Genomic DNA, 21,699 nt, shown 5'->3' on the forward strand with positions numbered 1-21,699 from the left:
GTAATTTAGATTGTAAAAGTAGCACCACGTTCTTTGTGATTTTTTTTCCAAATACGGTAGTATCAGACTATAAACTAAGTTCTTTATATACTATTGTGAAAAGAATCTCAATCTTATATATGTAGTTTCTATTACTTGTAAAATAATTTTAAATCCTCGCTTTGTAAGATAACATCGAGCACTTAAAATTTAATTTAATATCTACTTTAATAAATTGCAATTCTTTTACTCACCACTTTGACCTACGTTGTACAACAACAACAACAACAAAAGATGAAATATTGTGCGCGTAGCGAATATCCAAGGTATGTGCGTTAAAAAGAATGTTAAGAAAAAAGGAAATAGAAAAATTTTAAGAAAATAGAAAATATGTCAGTTGTATGAAATTCAAAGCAATGGATTTTCTTGAATATAGCACATCAGCGCAATGGCAACAAAAACTAGAATAATGGTGCATTATATTATCAAACCCGCATTTGTGTTAGTCCCACAACCTATAGCTCGAGTTGGTAATACTTTATGATTTTCATTTCATTTTTGGATTTGCACATGCAATTACTAAGAACTATCAGTACACTCACCATGAACATGAGCAACAACAACACCAACAAAAGCAGCATGGCTTCTGTGATTGTTGCTGTTGTCGTTGGTGTTGTGTTGTTTTTGTCGCCATCGTCGTCGTCATTGTTGCTATCGTCATCGCAGCCGCCGTTGTTGTCGTCGTCGTCATCAACGCTGCTTCGGACAGAAAACTCGCTGCCGCATTTCCTGTTGAGCTGGCACGCGAACTGGTTGTTGTACTTAACATGCCACCCACGTGAAGGTTGCCGCCACCGCTATTGCTATTAATACCACCACCACCACCACCTGCATTCGATGTGCTGTTATTTCCGCTGTTATTTTGTGTTGCCGCTGCCACCGCCGCCACGGCAGCTGCTGAAGTGGCGGACGAGCTCATGCCACGTAGGTGGCATCCCGATGGCAGTTCTGACACTGTACAAGACATTCTACGAAAATGAAAGAGAAATATTTAAGAAAGGTGAAGAAAAGTGTTGAGCCTACATAAGTTGTTTTGTAAATATATAGCGGTGTGCAAAGAAATAGTTATATAAGCAAATGGACTACTATGGAACCTACATTATTATAATTTTTTTCTTTTGGGTTTTTTTCTGACGAAAACAATGAATATAACTTCGATGTTGAGATCATATAATTTCAAAAAAAAATTTATTAAAACTTCCAGTATCAAATTAATTGCCAAAAATTAAAAAAAGGAAAAAATAAAAAATATTTTCTTTCGAAAAAACTTTATATGTCGAATTTTTGGAAAATGACAGCCCTTTGAACGTTTAGCATTCCAAAAATAACTATAAAGGCATTTTACATTGTTTTACAGAGCACTTTGGTTCAAAATTCATAAATTTGTTTTCGCTGTCTTTTGTGACTATACAAAAGCCCATGATTGATATTAATCTAAAAGATATTCGCATTCTACATATTGAAGATTTGGCAAAAATTGTGTGCTATATTTACAATCTACACTTGTGTGCACACAATTAGCAGTTAAGCCACTATCACTATTTATCCAAATTTTATATCACTTATTATCAGCATAATTTCTTTTATTCATTTTCGTTAGTTTTACCTACAACTAAGTTGAAAAACTTCTATTATATTATTTTACAAAAGAAAGAATAACGAAAATTATAGAAAAATTATTCAAAAACATTTTCGAAAAATTTCGAAATTTTAAAGTATTTTTGAAAAACTGTAGGGAATTATAAATTTTTTATTACATTTTCTAATTATTTCATTCATCAATTTATTTAAATCGAGACTTAAGGAACTAATTCGAAATGGGTCTTTGAAAATTCGAGAAATTTTTGAAACCCTACATACAATTTTTAATTTTATAATATTTTTGTTAGTGAAATCGGCATGAAAGTTTTAAATTTGTTATCAAGTTCCACCACAAAGGACAGACTAACGAAAATTTACTAAAAAATATTTTCAAAAAATTTCGAAAACTCGAAATGTTTTTGAAATTCTGCAAAGAAATTTGAAATTGACCAATTTTTGTTTTAATTTACTAATTCATGTTTATATAAAAAAAATTTGATTACTATTAAAAACTTAAAAAAAATGCAGAGTTTTCGGAAAATTTAGAAAAATTTGAGGATTTATTGGAAATTTACATAAAATTTTAATTTTTTTATCAAATTTTATCGGCTTTTAATATTGGTTAGTTGTATACAAAAAAAATGCAAAGAGTTTTCGGAAAATTTAGAAAAATTTGAGGATTTATTGGAAATTTACATAAAATTTAAATTTTTTTATCAAATTTTATCGGCTTTTAATATTGGTTAGTTGTATACAAAAAAAACTAAAGCTAAATAATTCAAATCAAAATCAAATTCGAAAATGTTGAAAGATCAAATAATTCTAATCAAATTCTACTTCGAAAAATGTTGAAAGCTCAAAAAAAAGTTAAATCTACATAAAAATTTAAAGTCAGTAATCACATTTTATCAGTTTCTGATATTTTAGTATTTTTTGTTAATTTCAGAAAAAATCAATATCAAAAACATGTACACCTCATTCCAAATATTAAAAAAAAACTTCAGATTTGTTTCGAAACTACAATTTAAAATTTGTCATCCACATTTTATCTGTTCCTTCTTTTATTAATTTTTGCTAATTTTAATGACGAAAACTATATAAATCGTATGCAAAAACATTTTCGAAGACATTGGATCAGACTTTTATCTTTTACTAATTTTCGCTAGTTTCAAAATAAATCAATATCAAAAAACATAAACGCCTTAATCAAAATACTTTCGAAAAGCTTCGAAAATGTGGGAATTTTTCTAGAATCTACATAGCAATCTAGCAATTAAAAGTTTCTTATCTGATTTTTTCAAGCAAAGGAAAATATATAAAAAAAAACCACATAAATCTGATTCAAAACCATTTTCACAAAGCTTCGAGTATGCGAAAAGCTTTTGGAAATCTGCATAAAAATTTAAAATCTATACTAGGAACTTTCACAAACTTTAGGATTCTCAATATTTGTATTGATTTTTGACAATTTTTTTTTTTCGGAAAAGATTTTTAAATTTATTTGCCATAACTGATATTAGAGAAAAATTGCAAAATGTGAACACGGCGATGGTTACAAGGATATTATTCCGAATTTCATCTCTCCATCAGCTAGATTTTCGGGAGCTAAGTTTTGATATTGAAATCTCCAATCAACCAATCATACCTCATACTGCTGTAAAAGCAACCTAAAAAATATCCTAAAGAAATTAAATTTGCAAAAACCAATAAATCTACAAAATTTAAAACCATTTTGAATTACAAAAAAAAATAATTCAGAAAAATACCATTTAAAAAGATTTATATATTTCTCAGTAGAACAATTTTTTTAAGTATAGTCCGGTAACTTCAAAGAATTGCGAGACTTAATTCCGTCCATATTTTACTCTGCTGTTTAATTGCACAACACTGTAGAGGCATGCTCGTACAAAAATACAGTAAAATGTCAGAGCAACATGGCGTATGCGCAACATATTTCTTGCTTACTATCAAACATTTCTACATCACATACATTGGATACTCACAGAAAATGTATTTATAGTCCCGTTGCACGTATGTACGCTCCGTTTCAACGTTTTGGCCTGCTCTCTCGACTCCGTTTCTTAGCTGCGACGCCCCTCCACTTTACCACTCACTAACTATTGCTGTACTTGTTGTTTTCGTTGCCCGCCAACGTGTCTATTTTGTTATAAACCTGCTTTCAACGTCGGAAATGCACTTTAAATTCTCGCGCCACAAACGGCAAAAACAAAATTAGCAGCAGCAGCAGCCACCTTCGTAGTAATGGCACACCTGCAATCCACTGCTCCAGGATATTAAGCTTAGATTTTTGTACAATTTTTACTGGCAGTTGACAGCACGTAGGTGGTTGAACAGAGTAAGTCGAATAGAATTTCTGTAAAAGAATTATAAGGAAAGAATGTTAAGTGAGTTGAGAAAATGGAATTTCCGCCAGTTACTTTGTTGTAAGTTCAAGTTTTTATTGGCTGTTGAGCAACATAAAAAATGGCAAATGCTGTAGTTTTGTGATTTATGAGACGCTTTATGTCGGTAGAGTAAAGGTATATGAAGGCAATGTACAAATATGTAGATTATTGGGTGTGCCGTGATTCCAGATGGCACTACTTTGACGGATAAATATCTAGAACTGTTCGACAGTGGCTGCTTCGGGTACTATCCGAACTGCCTTAGGAAGCTCCAGTTGCTCGAATCGAGTTTTCTGTATTTAAAGCCCTTATCTGTGCACTTTGCTTCAGGGAAGGCAAGAATGGAAATTCAGTCCCCTGTCCCTGTCCCATTCCCATACTGAATAGAGCGAAATATAAAGGTGAAGATGATAAAATAAAAATTAAATTGAAGTAAAGTAAACAAAGTAAGGTAAAATAAAATAACATGAAAAAAAATAAAATATATAAGAAAAAATTAAGTCAAATATAATAAAATAAATCAAAACAAAATCAAGTAAAACAAAATTAAATAAAATAAAATAAAATAAAATAAAACAAAATAAAATAAAATAAAATAAAAGGTATATAAAAGAACAGCAACAAAAAGGTAATACTAAGAGACCAATTGCAAAGCGAGCAGCGGGGCATTCATATGGCTTAGTGGATAAAGGCATCTGCCTTTACACTAGTATAAAGTATGAATATTGGAGATTTCGAGCTTAATAGTCAGTTCGCGATAACCTACCTGATGAAGAAGTGAAATGCAGAAACATGCCCTAGTAACCATCGCCGTTTGTAAACTTTGTAATTTTTCTCTAATATCAATAACAAAAACAATTGTATAAAGCAATATGAGCATGTCTCGCTAATTCAATACACAAAGTAAAAATGTAATAAATTAAATTAAACTAAACGAAATGAAATAAATTAAATTAAATTAAATCAAATAAAATAAAATCAAATAAACTTAAAAAAAAAATAAAACAACAAAAAATAAAATAAAATAAAATAAATAAAATAAAATAAAATAAAATAAAACAAAATTAAATAAAATAAAATAAATTAAAATAAAATAAAATCAAATCAAATAAAATGAAGTAATATAAAATTTAAAAAAAATAAAATTTAAAAAAAAATAACAATTTTTGTTGTTATATCGGCCTACTTATTTGTAAGATCGCGGTTTGGAATGGAGTTCAAGGCTTAACTATAATTATTTCATCATTATTATTGTCATGATAAATGTTTCTTAAATGAAAATGGATCTAAATATTTTTTTCTTATATTCTTATTTAAACAAAAAAAATGTTTTTATTTAAGAAAAAATTTATCATAACAATAATAATGATAACATAATTATTGTTAGGCCTTGAGCTCTATTCGTAGCCACGATCTTAAATAAAATAAAATTAATTTAAATATAATTAAATTAAATTAAATAGAAGAAAATATAATAAGTTAACTGAAAATAAAAATAAAATAAAATAAAATAAATCTAATTAAATTAAAATAAAACAAAATAGCCGATTTAAATAAATTAAAAAATAAATAAAATAAAATAAAATAAGTCAATAGAAAATAAAATAAAATAAAAAAATAAAATAAAATAAATCTAATTAAAATAAAATAAAACAAAATAGCCAATTAAAATAAATTAAAAAATAAATAAAATAAAATAAATCAATAGAAAATAAAATGAAATAAAATAAAACAAATTTAAATAAAATAAAATAAAACAAAATAGCAAATTAAAATAAATTAAAAAAAAAAATAAATAAAAAAAAAATCAATAGAAAATAAAATAAAATAAAATAAAAGATATAAGTTAATGAAAGTATTTCAATTGTATGTTCTCAGTATAAGCGTCCGCAATTTTGAGCTTTTTGCCTCCAGTACTTTTTCCTCGATTTTTGCTCCAATTGTGAATCGAATATTTATTTTGTTATTATAGTACATCCTGGTTCACATACATAAATTTCTTTGAGTTTTACGGTGCTTGTATCAACTAGAAAATTATTTAGATTTCTATGAGCTGAAATACTTTCTAAGCAATATCCTCATAAAATTAATCAATTAATCGAGTCTGCACTAATTGCAGTGTACACCTCTTTCTTACCAACGCTGTAAATAGCTAGAACATATATGTATATATAGGTACTACAAACATCCAACCAACACAGCATGTGCATGTGTGTGTATGTCATTTGCTGATTGATACCACCAATATAACCGCACCAAAGGCAGCAACAGCCGTCATTCACTCAAACCAAAACAAATGAAACAAGACACAATGACAGCACACTGAAACAATGTTTTAAGGTGTGTCTCCCATTAAATGTGCCTTATGCCCGTAAATAAGCGAGGAAGCAATTTGTATGCATTTCTGAATGTTCAATCAACTCAAGTAGAAAGTGTGTATGTATGTACATGCATGCTATTGTGACAAATTTACCACAGCAGAACAAAAGGTATAGAACTTAAATAAAAAAGAAACAAATTAAAAACGAAATCAAAAGCAAATAATGTGAAATCTACAAAAACAAAAGTTAAAAAACACAAAAAAAACAACAAAGAATTGTTAGTGATTGCTTGCAATAAACAAGAAAAAAGTATTGGTCTGCACCTATAAGATGAACCACATTGAACCACTGAACAACAATGGACATTCGACTAAGCACAGGATGTTAAACGTACCTATACCCATATGCAAACACACAATACATACATACCTTTAAGCTAGTATACACTTGATTTGGTTTTTTGTGTTAAATTGAAAGAGAGGCAGTTGTATATGTTGATATGTATGAATATTTAACAATGCAACAGCATAATTCTTCTAACCAAATTTTGTACGTGTTTTTACATAGATTTGTTTGTATTGATATCAGTGAATGCTATTGTGACAAAGCACTGACCACAACTTGGTCACTCAACTGACTTGATAGCTTAGTTGAACAATAATTTATCGAATTGAACTGTTGCTCGTGGAATTTTGAGTATAAGTGTATTTGTGTAAAGATGTATTGAATGGGAATGCAAATGAGGGATTGTTAGAAACTTGTATATACTTGAGAACAGAATATTCAAATGAAGGTTCTACAGATGCAAACATCAGTAAGGGGTAACTAATTCCTTCTATTATCTGTATTTCTTCCGGATTCAAAGGGAATTTTAAGTTTATACGTTAATAAAATTGTATTTTATAACATTTTCTGCTTTATGCTGATGATCTCAAAATTTAATCGGTTGTTTCGAGAACTGAGGACCCTATGTCTCTGCAATCTAATCTCGAGAGAGTTAACTCTGGGTGTGAAAGGAATCGCCTATTTTTAAACATTGACAAATGTTTTCAGATAGTCTATTCAAGAAAGTTGATTACAGTGAATTCGACCTACTCGATTGCTGGTAATCAACTGAAATCAGGTTAAAGACCTAGTAGTATATGCTGGGCCTTGTACGCCACATTAGCTACGGTTTTTCCTATCCGTACACCCTTAAGTCTCTTTATACGGCCTTGGTTAGGTCACGGTTTGAATATGCTACTATTATTTGGCAACCTTTTCATAGTACCCACATAAATAGAATTGAGCGTCTGCAAAGGAAATTTATGAAGTCTGCACTAAGCTTTCTCAACTTCAGCGAACCTATGCCATCCTATAAGCCACGTTGTTTGCTTTTAAACTTAAATCTACTAGTGTATAGGAGATTACTTTTATCTTGCTCTTTTATTCTGAACGTCCTTACCGACGTTGTAGATTGTCCTGATATTCTTCGGAAAATACCGTTCAATACTCCTTTTGGAAATTTGAGGCGTTCTGGTTTATTATACTCAGCTGAGCAGAGCTTACAGAGTATATTAACTTTGTTCGCATAACGGTAATCCGTAACGGCATAAACTAATCGAGATAGATATAGACTTCTATATATCAAAATTATCTGGGCGAAAAAAGGAATTCATTTAGCCATGTCCGTCCGTCTGTCCTTTAACACGATAACTTGAGTAAATTTTGAGGTATCTTGATGAAATTTGATATGTAGGTTCCTGGGCCGTCGTCTCAGAACGCTGTTTAAAATGAACGAAATCGGACTACAACCACGCCCAATTTTTCTATGTCGAAAATTTCGAAAAACCGAAAAAGTGCGATAATTCATTACCAACAACGGATAAAGCGATGAAACTTGGTAGGCGCGTTGACCTTATGACACAAAATAGAAAATTAGTAAAATTTTGGACAACGGGCGTGGCTCCGCCCACTTTAAAAGAAGGTAATTTAGAAGTTTTGCCAGCTGTAATTTGGCAGTCGTTGAAGATATCATGATGAAATTTGGCAGGAACGTTACTCCTATTACTATATGTATGCTTAATAAAAATAAGCAAAATAGGAGGACGACCACGCCCACTTAAAAAAAAAAAATTTTTTAAGTAAAATTTTAACAAACAATTTAATATCTTTACAGTATATAAGTAAATTATGTCAACATTCAACTCCAGTAATGATATGCTGCAACAAAATACAAAAATAAAAGAAAATTCAAAATGGGCGTGGCTCCGCCCTTTTTCATTTAATTTGTCTAGGATACGAAACCGAAAGCCCTTCGAATCTTGGCAGGAATACTCTTCGTGGTATTACATATATAAATAAATTAGCGGTACCCGATAGATGATGTTCTGGGTCACCCTGGTCGACATTTTGGTCGATATCTCGAAAACCCTTTCAGATATACAACTAAGGGCTACTCCCATTGAAAACCCTCATTAATATCCTTAAATTGATACCCATATCATACAAACATATTATAGAGTCACCCCTGGTCCACCTTTATGGCGATATCTCGAAAACGCGTCCACCTATAGAACTAAGGCCCACGCCCTTTTAAAATGCTCATTATCACCCTTTGTTTGATACCCATATTGTACAAACGCATTCTAGAGTCACCCCTGGTCCACCTTTATGCCGATATCTCGAAAAGGCGTCCACCCATAGAACTAAGGCCCACTCCTTACTAAAATACTCATTAACACCTTTAATTTGATACATATATTGTACAAACGGATTCTAAAGTCCCCCCTGGTCCACCTTTATGGCGATATCTCGAAAAGGCGTCCACCTATAGAACTAAGCCCACGCCCTTTTAAAATACTCATTAACACCTTTCATTTGATACCCATATTGTACAAACGCATTCTAGAGTCACCCCTGGTCCACCTTTATGGCGATATTTCGAAAAGGCGTCCACCTATTGAGCTAAGGCCTACGCCCTTTTAAAATACTCATTAACACCTTTCATTTGATACCCATATCGTACAAACAAATTCTAGAGTCACCCCTGGTCCACCTTTATGCCGATATCTCGAAAAGGCGTCCACCCATAGAACTAAGGCCCACTCCTTTCTAAAATACTCATTAGCACCTTTAATTTGATACCCATATTGTACAAACGCATTCTAAAGTCACCCCTGGTCCACCTTTATGGCGATATCTCGAAAAGGCGTCCACCTATAGAACTAAGCCCACGCCCTTTTAAAATACTCATTAACACCTTTCGTTTGATACCCATATTGTACAAACGCATTCTAGAGTCACCCCTGGTTCACCTTTATGGCGATATCTCGAAAAGGCGTCCACCTATAGAACTAAGCCCACGCCCTTTTAAAATACTCATTAACACCTTTCGTTTGATACCCATATTATACAAACGCATTCTAGAGTCACCCCTGGTTCACCTTTATGGCGATATCTCGAAAAGGCGTCCACCTATAGAACTAAGCCCACGCCCTTTTAAAATACTCATTAACACCTTTCGTTTGATACCCATATTGTACAAACGCATTCTAGAGTCACCCCTGTTCCCCCTTTATGGCGATATCTCGGAAAGGCGTCCACCTATAGAACTAAGTCCACGCGCTTTTAAAATACTCATTAACACCTTTCGTTTGATACCCATATTGTACAAACGCATTCTAGAGTCACCCCTGTTCCACCTTTATGGCGATATCTCGGAAAGGCGTCCAGCTCTAGAACTAAGCCCACGCCCTTTTAAAATACTCATTAACACCTTTCGTTTGATACCCATATTGTACAAACGCATTCTAGAGTCACCCCTGGTTCACCTTTATGGCGATATCTCGAAAAGGCGTCCACCTATAGAACTAAGCCCACGCCCTTTTAAAATACTCATTAACAACTTTCGTTTGATACCCATATTGTACAAACGCATTCTAGAGTCACCCCTGTTCCACCTTTATGGCGATATCTCGGAAAGGCGTCCACCTATAGAACTAAGCCCACGCCCTTTTAAAATACTCATTAACACCTTTCGTTTGATACCCATATTGTACAAACGCATTCTAAAGTCACCCCTGATCCACCTTTATGGCGATATCTCGAAAAGGCGTCCACCTATAGAACTAAGCCCACGCCCTTTTAAAATACTCATTAACACCTTTCGTTTGATACCCATATTGTACAAACGCATTCTAGAGTCACCCCTGGTTCACCCTTATGGCGATATCTCGAAAAGGCGTCCACCTATAGAACTAAGCCCACGCCCTTTTAAAATACTCATTAACACCTTTCGTTTGATACCCATATTGTACAAACGCATTCTAGAGTCACCCCTGTTCCATCTTTATGGCGATATTTCGGAAAGGCGTCCACCTATAGAACTAAGCCCACGCCCTTTTAAAATACTCACTAACACCTTTCATTTGATACCCATATCGTACAAACAAATCTAAGAGTCAGCCCTGGTCCACCTTTATGGCGATATCATAAATGGCGTGCACCTATAGAACTATGGCCCACTCCCTCTTAAAATACTCTTTAATACCTTCCATTTGATAAACATGTCATACAAACACATTCCAGGGTTACCCTAGGTTCATTTTCCTACATGGTGATTTTCCCTTATTTTGTCTCTATAGCTCTCAGCTGAGTATGTAATGTTCGGTTACACTCGAACTTAGCCTTCCTTACTTGTTATTATTTAGATTTTTTTATATCGGACATCTATTAAAAGGTGATACATGGCGTATGAGTAACATTTCAACGTAACGTTCATATGAATTTTTGCTCTATTTAGAAATCAGGATGTTTCGAAACCGCAAATTTCATATCATTTCTGTAACATGTATGTATGTACAATCTTTGATGAAGGTATACATATCGTATGACTAGTTCAATAAGGAGCTAACTCAAAAACCTGAAATTTCGAAGTTATGACTACCTTCGGGCTGCCCAGTGCAATACCTACCGTACTGTATACTCGATTGGCTAATATCTCCACTAATAAGCGAAACACTAATCATCGGCCTAAACACCCGCGCTGTTAGCTCTGCTTACTCCAAACTGGAAAAAGAAGTGGTAAAGATGGGTTTTATGGTGAATGAGGACAAAACGAAGTACCTGCTGTCATCGAGCAAAGAGTCAGCGCATATGTTGGCAGCCATAATTTCGAAATAGTAAAAGACTTCGTTTATTTGGGAACCAGCATCAACACTAGCAACAATATCAGCACTGAAATCCAACGAAGAATCAATCTTGCTAATAAATGCTACTTTGGACTAGGTAGGCAATTGAAAAGTAAAGTCCTCTCTCGGCGAACGAAAATCATACTCTACAAGTCACTTATCGTACCCGTCCTGCTATATGGGGCAGAAGCATGCTGGGGGAGTGTTCGAGAGAAAAGTTCTTCGAAAGATTTATAGACCTCTACGCGTTGGCGATGGCGAGTACCGAAGAAGATTTAATGATGAGCTGTACGAGCTATACGCAGACATCAACATAGTCCAGCGAATTCAAACGCAGCGGCTGCCCTGGCTAAGCCATGTTATGCGAATGAAAGATGATGCTCCGGCCAAGAAAGTGTTTCTATCGGAACCAGCCTATGGAAGCAGAGGTAGAGGGCGGCCCCCACTCCGTTGGAAGGACCAGGTGGAAAACGATTTAAACTCCCTTGGTGTGACCAATTGGCGCCGGTTGGCGGAGCGAAGGGCGACTGGCGCGCCTTTTTGGACGGCCATAACCGTTTAGACGGTTAAGCGCCAATTAAGTAAGGAAGTAATAAGCGAAACAAGGCTTTGTAGAAAATAAAAACTGCATTGGCGGATATGAGCAAGGCAGTCCGTTGTAAGCGTTTTCCGAATATTGAAGGTTTTTACGTTGATCGCTATTTTTGTCTAGATGTGCCATATGTATTGAAGCGCGTATACGAATTTTTTACCTTATTGAAATGCATATTCGTGTTGTTGAGTAAAAGCAGCTTAAGTCAACATAGGCAACGTATAATATTATTTTTCATTCCTCTAAAATCATATATATTTATTGAATAAGCTACCAAAATAGGTCTGTACAGGAGTAGATTTTTGTATGAAATACATATATACATAAATGCGGCTCAGTCAAAATACCAACTAAAATATAACGTTGAGCTTATTTTGATTTAAGTTACTTATGGCAGCTTAAAGCATGTGATATGTGAAATGTCACATGAGGCGTTGGTATATAAGTTTACATAGTTACATATATGTGTGTTTACAACGATATAACGCTTTGAGGCATGCTTTTAAATGCTGCAATATAAACTTTCTAGAAGCGGAGTTGAAATATATGTATATTACCAATAAGGAAATGGAATTATGACCTAGTCTGAGATATGCTAAATGAGAACGAACTCTTGCATATGAAATAATATAAATACTTGGACTTTATTTTGGTTGGACATATGAAGCCAGGCCGAGGATTAGAAAATGGAGGACCACGTTGAATTCGATGAATAGAGACCACGGCCCTAGAAATGGACGAAGCATTAAACATAGGAGTTGACTTTACCTCAAAAGCCATATAATTGAGAATACCAACGACTAGCTCTAGACAAAGACGGGTAATGGACATGGCATCTAAACTAGAACTAACAGTCATAAACTCTTGCTTATCAGAGGCCAAGTTATCCTCCTTGCAACCTTAGACGTAAGAAACGCTTTCAACAGCACGAGGTGAGCAGACTGCTAGCCGCCTTTTCGGCAGCGTTTTCAAACACCATGCTAACCTAATTCAATGATAGCATCATTATATCTCAAATCTCAGAGGTTTCGCGGATCATGAAAGTCACATAAGGAGCAGCATAAGAAATTTTGACCGCTTCGTAACAAGTCACGTCAGCTGTCCCTATTATCCGATAGCGGACGCCAATTTGGAGCGCCAAGGGAGGTCAAGCCTTCTTCTTCTTTCTTACACCTTCTCAGTGGAGGTCTCTCGTTTCTCTGCTTTCAAACTATGGTATCGATTGACCGGCGGGACCGCCTTCGTCCATTCACATAACGCACTATCTTCATATCTGCGTAAAGCTCATACAGCTTATCATTATACCTGCTTCGATACTCTCCGTCGGCATCAAGAATAGAGCCATAAATCTTCTTCAATCAGGTCATGATTATATAATTTTAATTATTTTGTTAGTCTTAAAATTTATTTTAAGCCTAAATACATAATAATAATAATAATTATATTTAATTTAGAAGCGGTTATATTTTCGAAACCGGCTACTTTCCTACAAGCGTTTACTTTATTTGAACGGGTTACTTTTTTACGGTGACTTCTTTGCAGCGGTTACTTATTTTAGAAAAGGTTACAATTTCGAAACCGATTACTTTCCTACAACCGGTTACTATTTCAGGAAAGAAATCATATACGATTTATGTTAAGTTTCAACCAAGCTTATATTTTCTTGCTTGTTATACTTTAAGATCGTCTCAGTCTTACGAGCTCTCGACCTCGAACAATGGTACCTACCTAATATTTTTCGTATATATAATCCTTGCAAGAGGGTTCAGCTATATCTATAACGAATGCATCTATCACCATACTATATATGCAGCTACATATATAAATATGTAATTTCAAATTTGCTTGTTGTCCCAGTTGCATTACAAATAGCTTACGAATGTCATACAAGCAGCGCATTCTAATCGAGGTCAGCAGCACCTGCAGCTAAATGGGACATTGCTTTCAATTTGAATATTACGAAGAATCTAAGCCACATCAAAACATATCAGCTTAGCATAGATACACACACGTGCTTGGGTATATGTATTTGGTTATATGTTTACATTTACATTTGTTTAACATACGAACACATACTTGTCAATTTACACACCTACACATACCTTTATATGTATGCAGATACCTACCAGTACACACATTATTTTTCCATTGAATATGGCAGGAAATGCAAATTACAAGGCTGATATGCTTCAATACAAGCACACACACACACATATGCATGCACGAGTGCACCCGCGCATACATTCCCACATGCATACATACCAGCAAAGTTGGCATTGTAACAAAGTGAGCATTAGGATATTGTTGGGTGTGCAGACACACACATACACACCTGCAAACACTCTTACCTAAAGACGCGCAAAACAATAGTAACAGGTGCAACTAGAAAATAATTAAAGCAGGAAATCGCTCAACGCAAAGCATACCAACAAAGCGGAGAGGTGCGAGGTGAGTGTGCGAAAAAATTGCTGCAGAACATGTTTGTTTGTTATTAAGTTAAGACGAGGGGATTTTGCCGCTTTATAGTGGCAAAAGTATTTATTATACTTACTTTTCATATACAAACATATGTATGTATATATGTTTGTACATGTGTGTGTAAATATATTTTATTTTCCTTTGAAAGCGATACTTGACTTATGAATTATGTAAGAGGATATGTGACATAAATGTCAAGCAATAAATTCATTTCTATGGAATTACTACTACGAGTAGTAAACGATTTTGGAATAAAGTATAAGTACGTATTACACTGAGCAAAGTTTTATTAAAAGTTATGTTTTTTTTTTTTGATATTTTTATTTTCTTTACCTTGAAAAAATTAAGAAATTGTAAAACGATAACTATCGTAAAAAAATCTAAAAGTTGGTAAAGCGAATGTTTTACTCACGATGAAATTAAAATTCAGGTGTTCTCATCCCGTTGACGCTTTCCCTTATTCTGACAAGTTCGGCATGCACAATTTAAAGGGTTGTCTATCATACAGAACTGTCTTTGAGTTCTACTACGATCGTAGTAGATTTTACTATACGTTTAGCACCGGGCCAGGGGTTTCTGAGGGGGCACGCGATTTAGAGGTACTATGACATTTTTTTTTAATTCAGGAGAGTCTTTAGTTGTTCCATGTGGAATTTTTAAGCCGAATTTCAAAATCAACGAAAATCTGCATTTCGTTTTAATATTACAGGGAAGTGTGAAAAATAAAAATCTATATCTATAAATCTTATAAAATAAAGTCGCTAAATGCCATGTACGCACATAACTTCACACAGAATGCTCCGATTTTAAAACGGTTTTTTGCATTTGAAAGCTTAGCTACGTGAGATGGTACAGTTAATATAATTTGAAGATATATATTATAGGGGCGTGGCAAATTTCCAAAGTGTAGTAAAAAATCATAAAATTTGTGTTTACACAGCTATAACTCATAAACGGATGGATGTATTTAAAAAATTCAACTTTTCAGTAAATACTTTGAAATATATACCTTCGATCTGCATAAAAAAAATACCTGATTCCTTTCTTATATCAGCCAAATTGTTTAAACAGAAGTACAATTTTTACCAAAAAATGTGTTTGTGTTGTTGTTCGCTGTGCACTGTGCGCGCTAATTGCTTTTGAGTGAGGCATGATGCGACACATACATACGTACATATATAGCATTCACTGCGTTATTTAACTTCGGGCTTAGGTTTATAGGTATGTATGGATGGACATCACTACACAGTTAGTATAAAACAAAGTCGCTTTTTCTGTCCCTATGTCCCTTTGTATGCTTAAACATTTAAAAATACGCAACGGATTTTGATGCGCTTTTTTTAATATATAAAGAGTGATTGAAGAGGAAGGAACGGATGAACATATTTCGCTGAAAATTGGTGGAGGGGTAGCCTAGGACCAGAAGACAGACATAGGATAATTTTTATCCCGTTCTGGCTAGGGTCTTGAGATCAAAACGTGGACCTGGGTAATCCTGGGATATGTTTGTACAATATGGTTATCAAATGGAAGCTGTTTATGAGTGCTTTATTAGAGGGTATTTTTCGTACCACTGGGTGACTAGGGTTTCGAGATTTAGGCCAAAACGTGGGCCGTGTACCCCTAGACAGTGTTTATACAATATGGATAACAAATGAAAGCTGTTGATGAGTGCTTTAGTACAGGGTTGTTTTCGTACCTATTGGTGACTAGGGTCTCGAGAGATAGACGTGGACCCTGGTACCCCTAGAACGTGTTTATACAATATGGATAACAAGTGAAAGCTGTTGATGAGTGCTGAAAAAAGAAGAGTTAGACGGAAAAAGTTTATTAAAATTTATGTAGATAGACCTAATTTAGGACAGAACAACGTCTGACGGGTCTGCTAGTACTTATATAAAAATAAACGCTAAAATGTGTGTTAGTTGGTCGCCGGTGTTTGAAGAGATGCGTCGGTCGATTTTGGTCAAACTTTCACACAAGTTGCGTAAACCACACTCGGTGTTTACTACATAGGTTTGGTTGCGATCGACGCACAGGGTCTCGAGATATAGGCCGAAACGTGGACCGGAGTACCCCTAGAATGTGTTTATAGGATATGGACAACAAATGAAAGCTGTTGATGAGTGCTTTAGTAGAGGGTAATTTTCATACCCCTGGGTGACTAGGGTCTCGATATATAGGCCAAAACGTGGACCAGTGAATGCCTAGACAGTGTTTATTCAATGTGGATATCAAATGAAAGCTATTGATGCGTGCTTTAGTACAGAGTAATATATTATCCAGAGACGGACCGGGACTGGGATTAGGACTAGGACTGGGACTGAGACTCTGAGTGGGACTGGGACTGGAAAAAAATACATGAGAGAAGAAAAAAGAGAGAAGGAGATTGAGAAATAGATAGAATGAGACGAAGATGGAGACAGATAAAGCGAAAAAGACGGAGGAAGGAGTGAATAAAAGGATTAGGAAAAAGTGAAGAGGGGGAGAGGGCAGAGTCAGACGGAAAAAGCTTATTAAAATGCAGATAGGCCAAATTTAGGGCAGAACAACGTCTGCCGGATCTTATAGTTATAACTATATAAGCCGCTACTAGAATTGTTTAGAAAAGAGATTAATGTACCTTTGTGTTCGACAGAAGAATGTAGAAAAAATTCTACAGATAACGCATTTTTTGGGGAATTTTGTACGAAGAATGAAGCAATCAAAATTTAATAATTTTTAATACAAGAAAATGCTGGAAAATAGAGCTACCTAAAATGTTGACATCCCCTTTATTATTACATCATGTGTTTTACTATAGTCCATATTTAAATAAAGCTTTCATATGAAAATTTATGTTAAGGGAGAATTATGTAAAAAATTTCGAAAATGTTTTGGGATAAATTTTAAAATTTCATAAGCTAGTAAACAATAATTTTTGCGAGTTTTGCTTCTTTAGTTTTTTCTTTATATTAAAAAAATAACAACGGAACATTCATATGGCGTAGCAGCTAAAAAAGGCTTGCACTGATGTGAATGTTGGAGACTCGAGTTCAACGCTCAGCTCCCGAAAAAGCTAGCTGATGAAGAAGTGAAATTCAGAAACATGTCCTAGTAACCATCGCCGTTTGTAAACTTACAATTTTTCTCTAATATCAATTACAAAAACCATTGTATAAAGCAATATGAGCAAAGCTCGCTAATTAAATACATATGATTAAAAAAAGGGCTTTACCAATATACCTCATTTTCGGAAACAATTCCGAAAATGTTCGAAAATTCAAGAAACTTTTAAGGAAGTTGTTTTCTACTGTTTTCATTAAAAAAAAGCTTTGGTGTATTGTATGTATAGAGAAAATGGTGTTAAACAATTTCGAAAACGTTTTCGAAAAAAGCGAAGATTTTGTAAGAAATGATATATAAGAGTTTAACTTGATTTCTTCACCGTTTTTCTTTAACTTGAAAAAAAAAACTTCAAGAAAATTTTTTAAGCTACATATGTATTTCAAAAACGATTTCGAAAAATTTCGAAAATTCGGCAAAGAAAATTGTTTTATTTGATTGTCTATCTTCCGATAATACTTTGGTAAATTGTTTAAAGATAAATGCGTAAAATAATTTCGAAAACATTTTCGAAAAGTTTGGAGGGTTTGTAATGGACTATTCTTTAGAGTTCCGTTATTTCACTTCTTTATTTATATTAAAAAAACCATTGCGAAAAATAAGTAACCTTTCAAAAAAGTTGGCAAAGAACGATTTTCTTATTGCAGTTCTTGAATAATGTTTTGGGCAGTACAAAGAAAATTATGTTAAGAATTTCGAATGAATTTATAAAGTTTCGTAACACATTTTCGGAAAGGTTTGGTTAGGTTAGGTTCAAGTAGCTGCCGTCCACATCGGAGCGGCACATTTAGGCCTTTATGGACCCATTGTGAAACCGCACGAATATGTTCCTACTCACCTAATTAAACCACTTCGTTGAGTTAGTGAAGCTAACTAAGCATCGTGTATTGACCTCGGCTATATCAGTCAGATCTGCGAGAAACATCTTGCCCATAAAACCTTGCCTTCTTCTACCGAGCGCTGGACATACACATAGTAGATACCTAACAGTTTCAGGCTCTTCTTCGTTGCCGCAGCTTCTACAATAATCATTAAATGGAGCGCCAATCATTTCCGCATGCAGTCCAATACAAACATGACCAGTGAGAAGATCCACAACTAAGGAAAGATCCCTCTTACGGAGGGTGAGAAGCTCTCGCGATCCCATCTCATTCCATTCGGCGAGTTTTGCCGTGTGGCATCTATCATTATGCTTCCACCTGGCTCCCGCTTCCATCAGTAGAGCCTCCGTTATCTTGAGCTTGTAGGTGGAGAGCGGCATGCCCAGTCTCTTCGAGGATGGCGAAAGTGGAAAGGACCCTTTCTTGCAAGCTCATCCACCATCTCATTACCTGGTATGCCCGTATGTCCCGGAACCCATACCAGCCGCAGAGTAAACAGTTCAGCCATCACGTTAAGTGATCTGCGACAGCCTACTACAGTTTCAGAATTAGTTATGACAGAGTCGCTGCTTGACTGTCTGAGAAAATATAAATGTGCCTCTGAGAGACTGCCTTCTGTCTTAGGCAGTCCACATCGTCTTGTATGGCCGCAAGCTCGGCCTTAAATATGCTATACTGATCCAGGAGACGAAATGATCTTTGCATGTCCAATCGTTCCGAATAGACACCCCCTCCGACCCTGTTATCCAGTTAATATCCATCTGTGCAGATCTGAATGCTGTTATTAGGCCAATCAAGTTCATTCACCCACTGTTTCCTCTCAGGGATTACTATCTCGTATCCCTTGTTAAAATTGGTATGTGGTTTGCAGAAATGTGTCCATTCTGGTATGCAGAATCGAGAATTTCAGTATGGTTGCAATGAATCTATGTGGTCAGTTTCCTCAGCCTAATAGCTGCACATGCTGCATATTTTATGCCTACTATATCTGTGGGTAGTAGGTTCAGTATTACATTCATAGCCTCCGTTAGCGTTGTGCGGATGGCTCCGCTTATGCATAGTAGTGTAAATCTTTGCACCTTTTGAAGAGTAAGAACCGTCGAGGATTTATTCAGGCGGGCCACCATACCGCCACCCCGTATAACAATATTGGCCTAACTATGGCCGTGTATATCCAATGCACTATCCTAGGGCACATACCCCATTTCCGTCCAATTGCCTTTTTACACGTTTAGAACACGTTCCGTGGTGTTTTGTGTCCAGTTCAATTTCTTATCAAGTGAGCCCTAGATAGTTGCCGAACTTTCGGAAACGTTTTCGATAAGTTATTGAAGAACGAGTCATTAAAACTTTCGTTTCATTTCTTAGATTTTTTATCATAATTGAAAAAAAATACTATGTAAACCACTTTCGAAAACGCTTTCAAAAAATTTATAAACCGATTTTTTCCTTTGTTTTTATTTGAATAAAACTTTGATAAATTATATAAAGCAAATTATGTAAAACTATTTTGAAAGTGTTTTTGAAAAAAATTGGAAATTTTAAGAGTTTGATTTTTAAGTTTCGTTTCCTTACTTTTTTTATTTGAATTAAAAAAAACTTAACGAACTTTATGTTTTCTACTTTCGAAAACATTTTCGAAACAATTCGAGAAGTTGGTAAAGATGTATGTTTGTCATTGTCTTTATTAAAATAGTTTCGAAGAAAACTATGGAATCCACTTCGGAAACATTTTTAAAAGAGTTCAAAATTTCGAGAAGTAAGTAAAAATATTTGTTTTTATTGTCTTAGAAATTGTCAAGGAATGATATTTTAGAGTTCATTTTCGTTTCTTTACTTTTTTTCCATACATTAAAAACTTTAAGAGAATTATGTAACCACGTATTCAAAAACGATGTCGAAAAAATTTAAGAAATCGGTAGAGAGCTATTTAAGAAAGTGAATGTCTTCCTTAAATAAAAAAAGTTTTTTTTTTGAATTGTGTAAAGAAACTTATGTACACCACTTTAGAAAAGGTTTTCGAATATACTCGAAAATTTGAAGAGTATGTAAAGAAATATTTTTTATACTCAGCGTGCTTTGCACACAGAGTATATTAACTTTGATTGGATAACGGTTGATTGTACAAGTATAAAGGAATCGAGATGGATATAGACTTCCATATATCAACATCATAAGTATCGAAAAAAAAATTTGATTGAGCCATGTCCGTCCGTCCATCCGGCTGTCCGTTAACACGATAACTTGAGTAAATATTTATTAAACTATTTTTTGAGCTCGAGGCCTTATCCAAATAAAAACGCAGTATAAATATTTTATATTTGTATTTTTATTTTATATTCGATATTTCGACTTCAGTCTGAAGTCATCATCAGGACTGTGAAACAAAACAAAAACAAAAACAAAAATTATAACATTTTCAAAAATCAACCATAAAACAAATATCACTTACATAATTGAGTATGTTATACAAACTAACCATATGTGCAAAAATTAAGATTGTTGGAGACAAATAATCATACAAAAATATAAACAATATTTCAAAGCACCGTAAATGTAAACGAAATTTTTGCAAAAACAAAAGTACATGGAGTGGCTAAAAGTACGACATACAAGCATACATATATACATATATCATCTTATTTTCCTATTGTTGTGGGAGAGATCTTCCTACCGCGCATTGTTGTTGCCTTAAAACTAAGTTCCGATACACATGTGCGCAGTGGTCAGTGTCCGCTTTAAAATTCATCCTAGTACTATTAGGGGTGTTCGATATATGAAGCATTTCCAAAGTAAATCTTTTATTATAATTTCTCTCCTCCTGTAAAATAGTTACATTATCGAAGTCTGGATAATGCCCCGTATCTTTACAATGGGCTGACAAGGCCGTCTTATTTTCTGAATAATTGTTTCTTAACTTAATATTAGATTTGTGAGCGGAAATCCTTGTCTTGAGTTTTAATTTTGTTGTCCCCACATATACACTGTCGCATACGTGGGACCCGTCACCATTATACGGAATTCTATAAACAACGTCGGATTTCTCATGCTTTTGTATTTTATCTTTTGTACTGCTGTAGACCTTTCTAAAAGTGTGATTATATGTCGATGCTATTTGGTATTTTT

The 21,699-nt window shown here is 34.3% G+C and overlaps 1 protein-coding gene across 6 annotated transcripts in view; it reads right to left on the minus strand.

Annotated features, from left to right (window-relative positions):
* Positions 1-21,699, minus strand: part of Dhit (Double hit) — a 153,868-nt gene that overhangs the window by 80,167 nt on the left and 52,002 nt on the right. For all 6 annotated transcript variants that reach the window (XM_067777986.1, XM_067777983.1, XM_067777985.1 and 3 more), the window contains 2 exons: positions 3,624-3,994; positions 582-1,007 (listed from right to left, as the gene is read on the minus strand). In XM_067777986.1, coding sequence (XP_067634087.1) covers positions 582-1,006 — 425 coding nt within the window. In that variant the 5' untranslated portion in view covers position 1,007; positions 3,624-3,994. The remainder of the gene's footprint in view (positions 1-581; positions 1,008-3,623; positions 3,995-21,699) is intronic.

The sequence above is a fragment of the Eurosta solidaginis genome, chromosome 3 (assembly GCF_040869045.1).
Source record: "Eurosta solidaginis isolate ZX-2024a chromosome 3, ASM4086904v1, whole genome shotgun sequence".
In the NCBI taxonomy this organism is placed as follows: domain Eukaryota; kingdom Metazoa; phylum Arthropoda; class Insecta; order Diptera; family Tephritidae; genus Eurosta; species Eurosta solidaginis.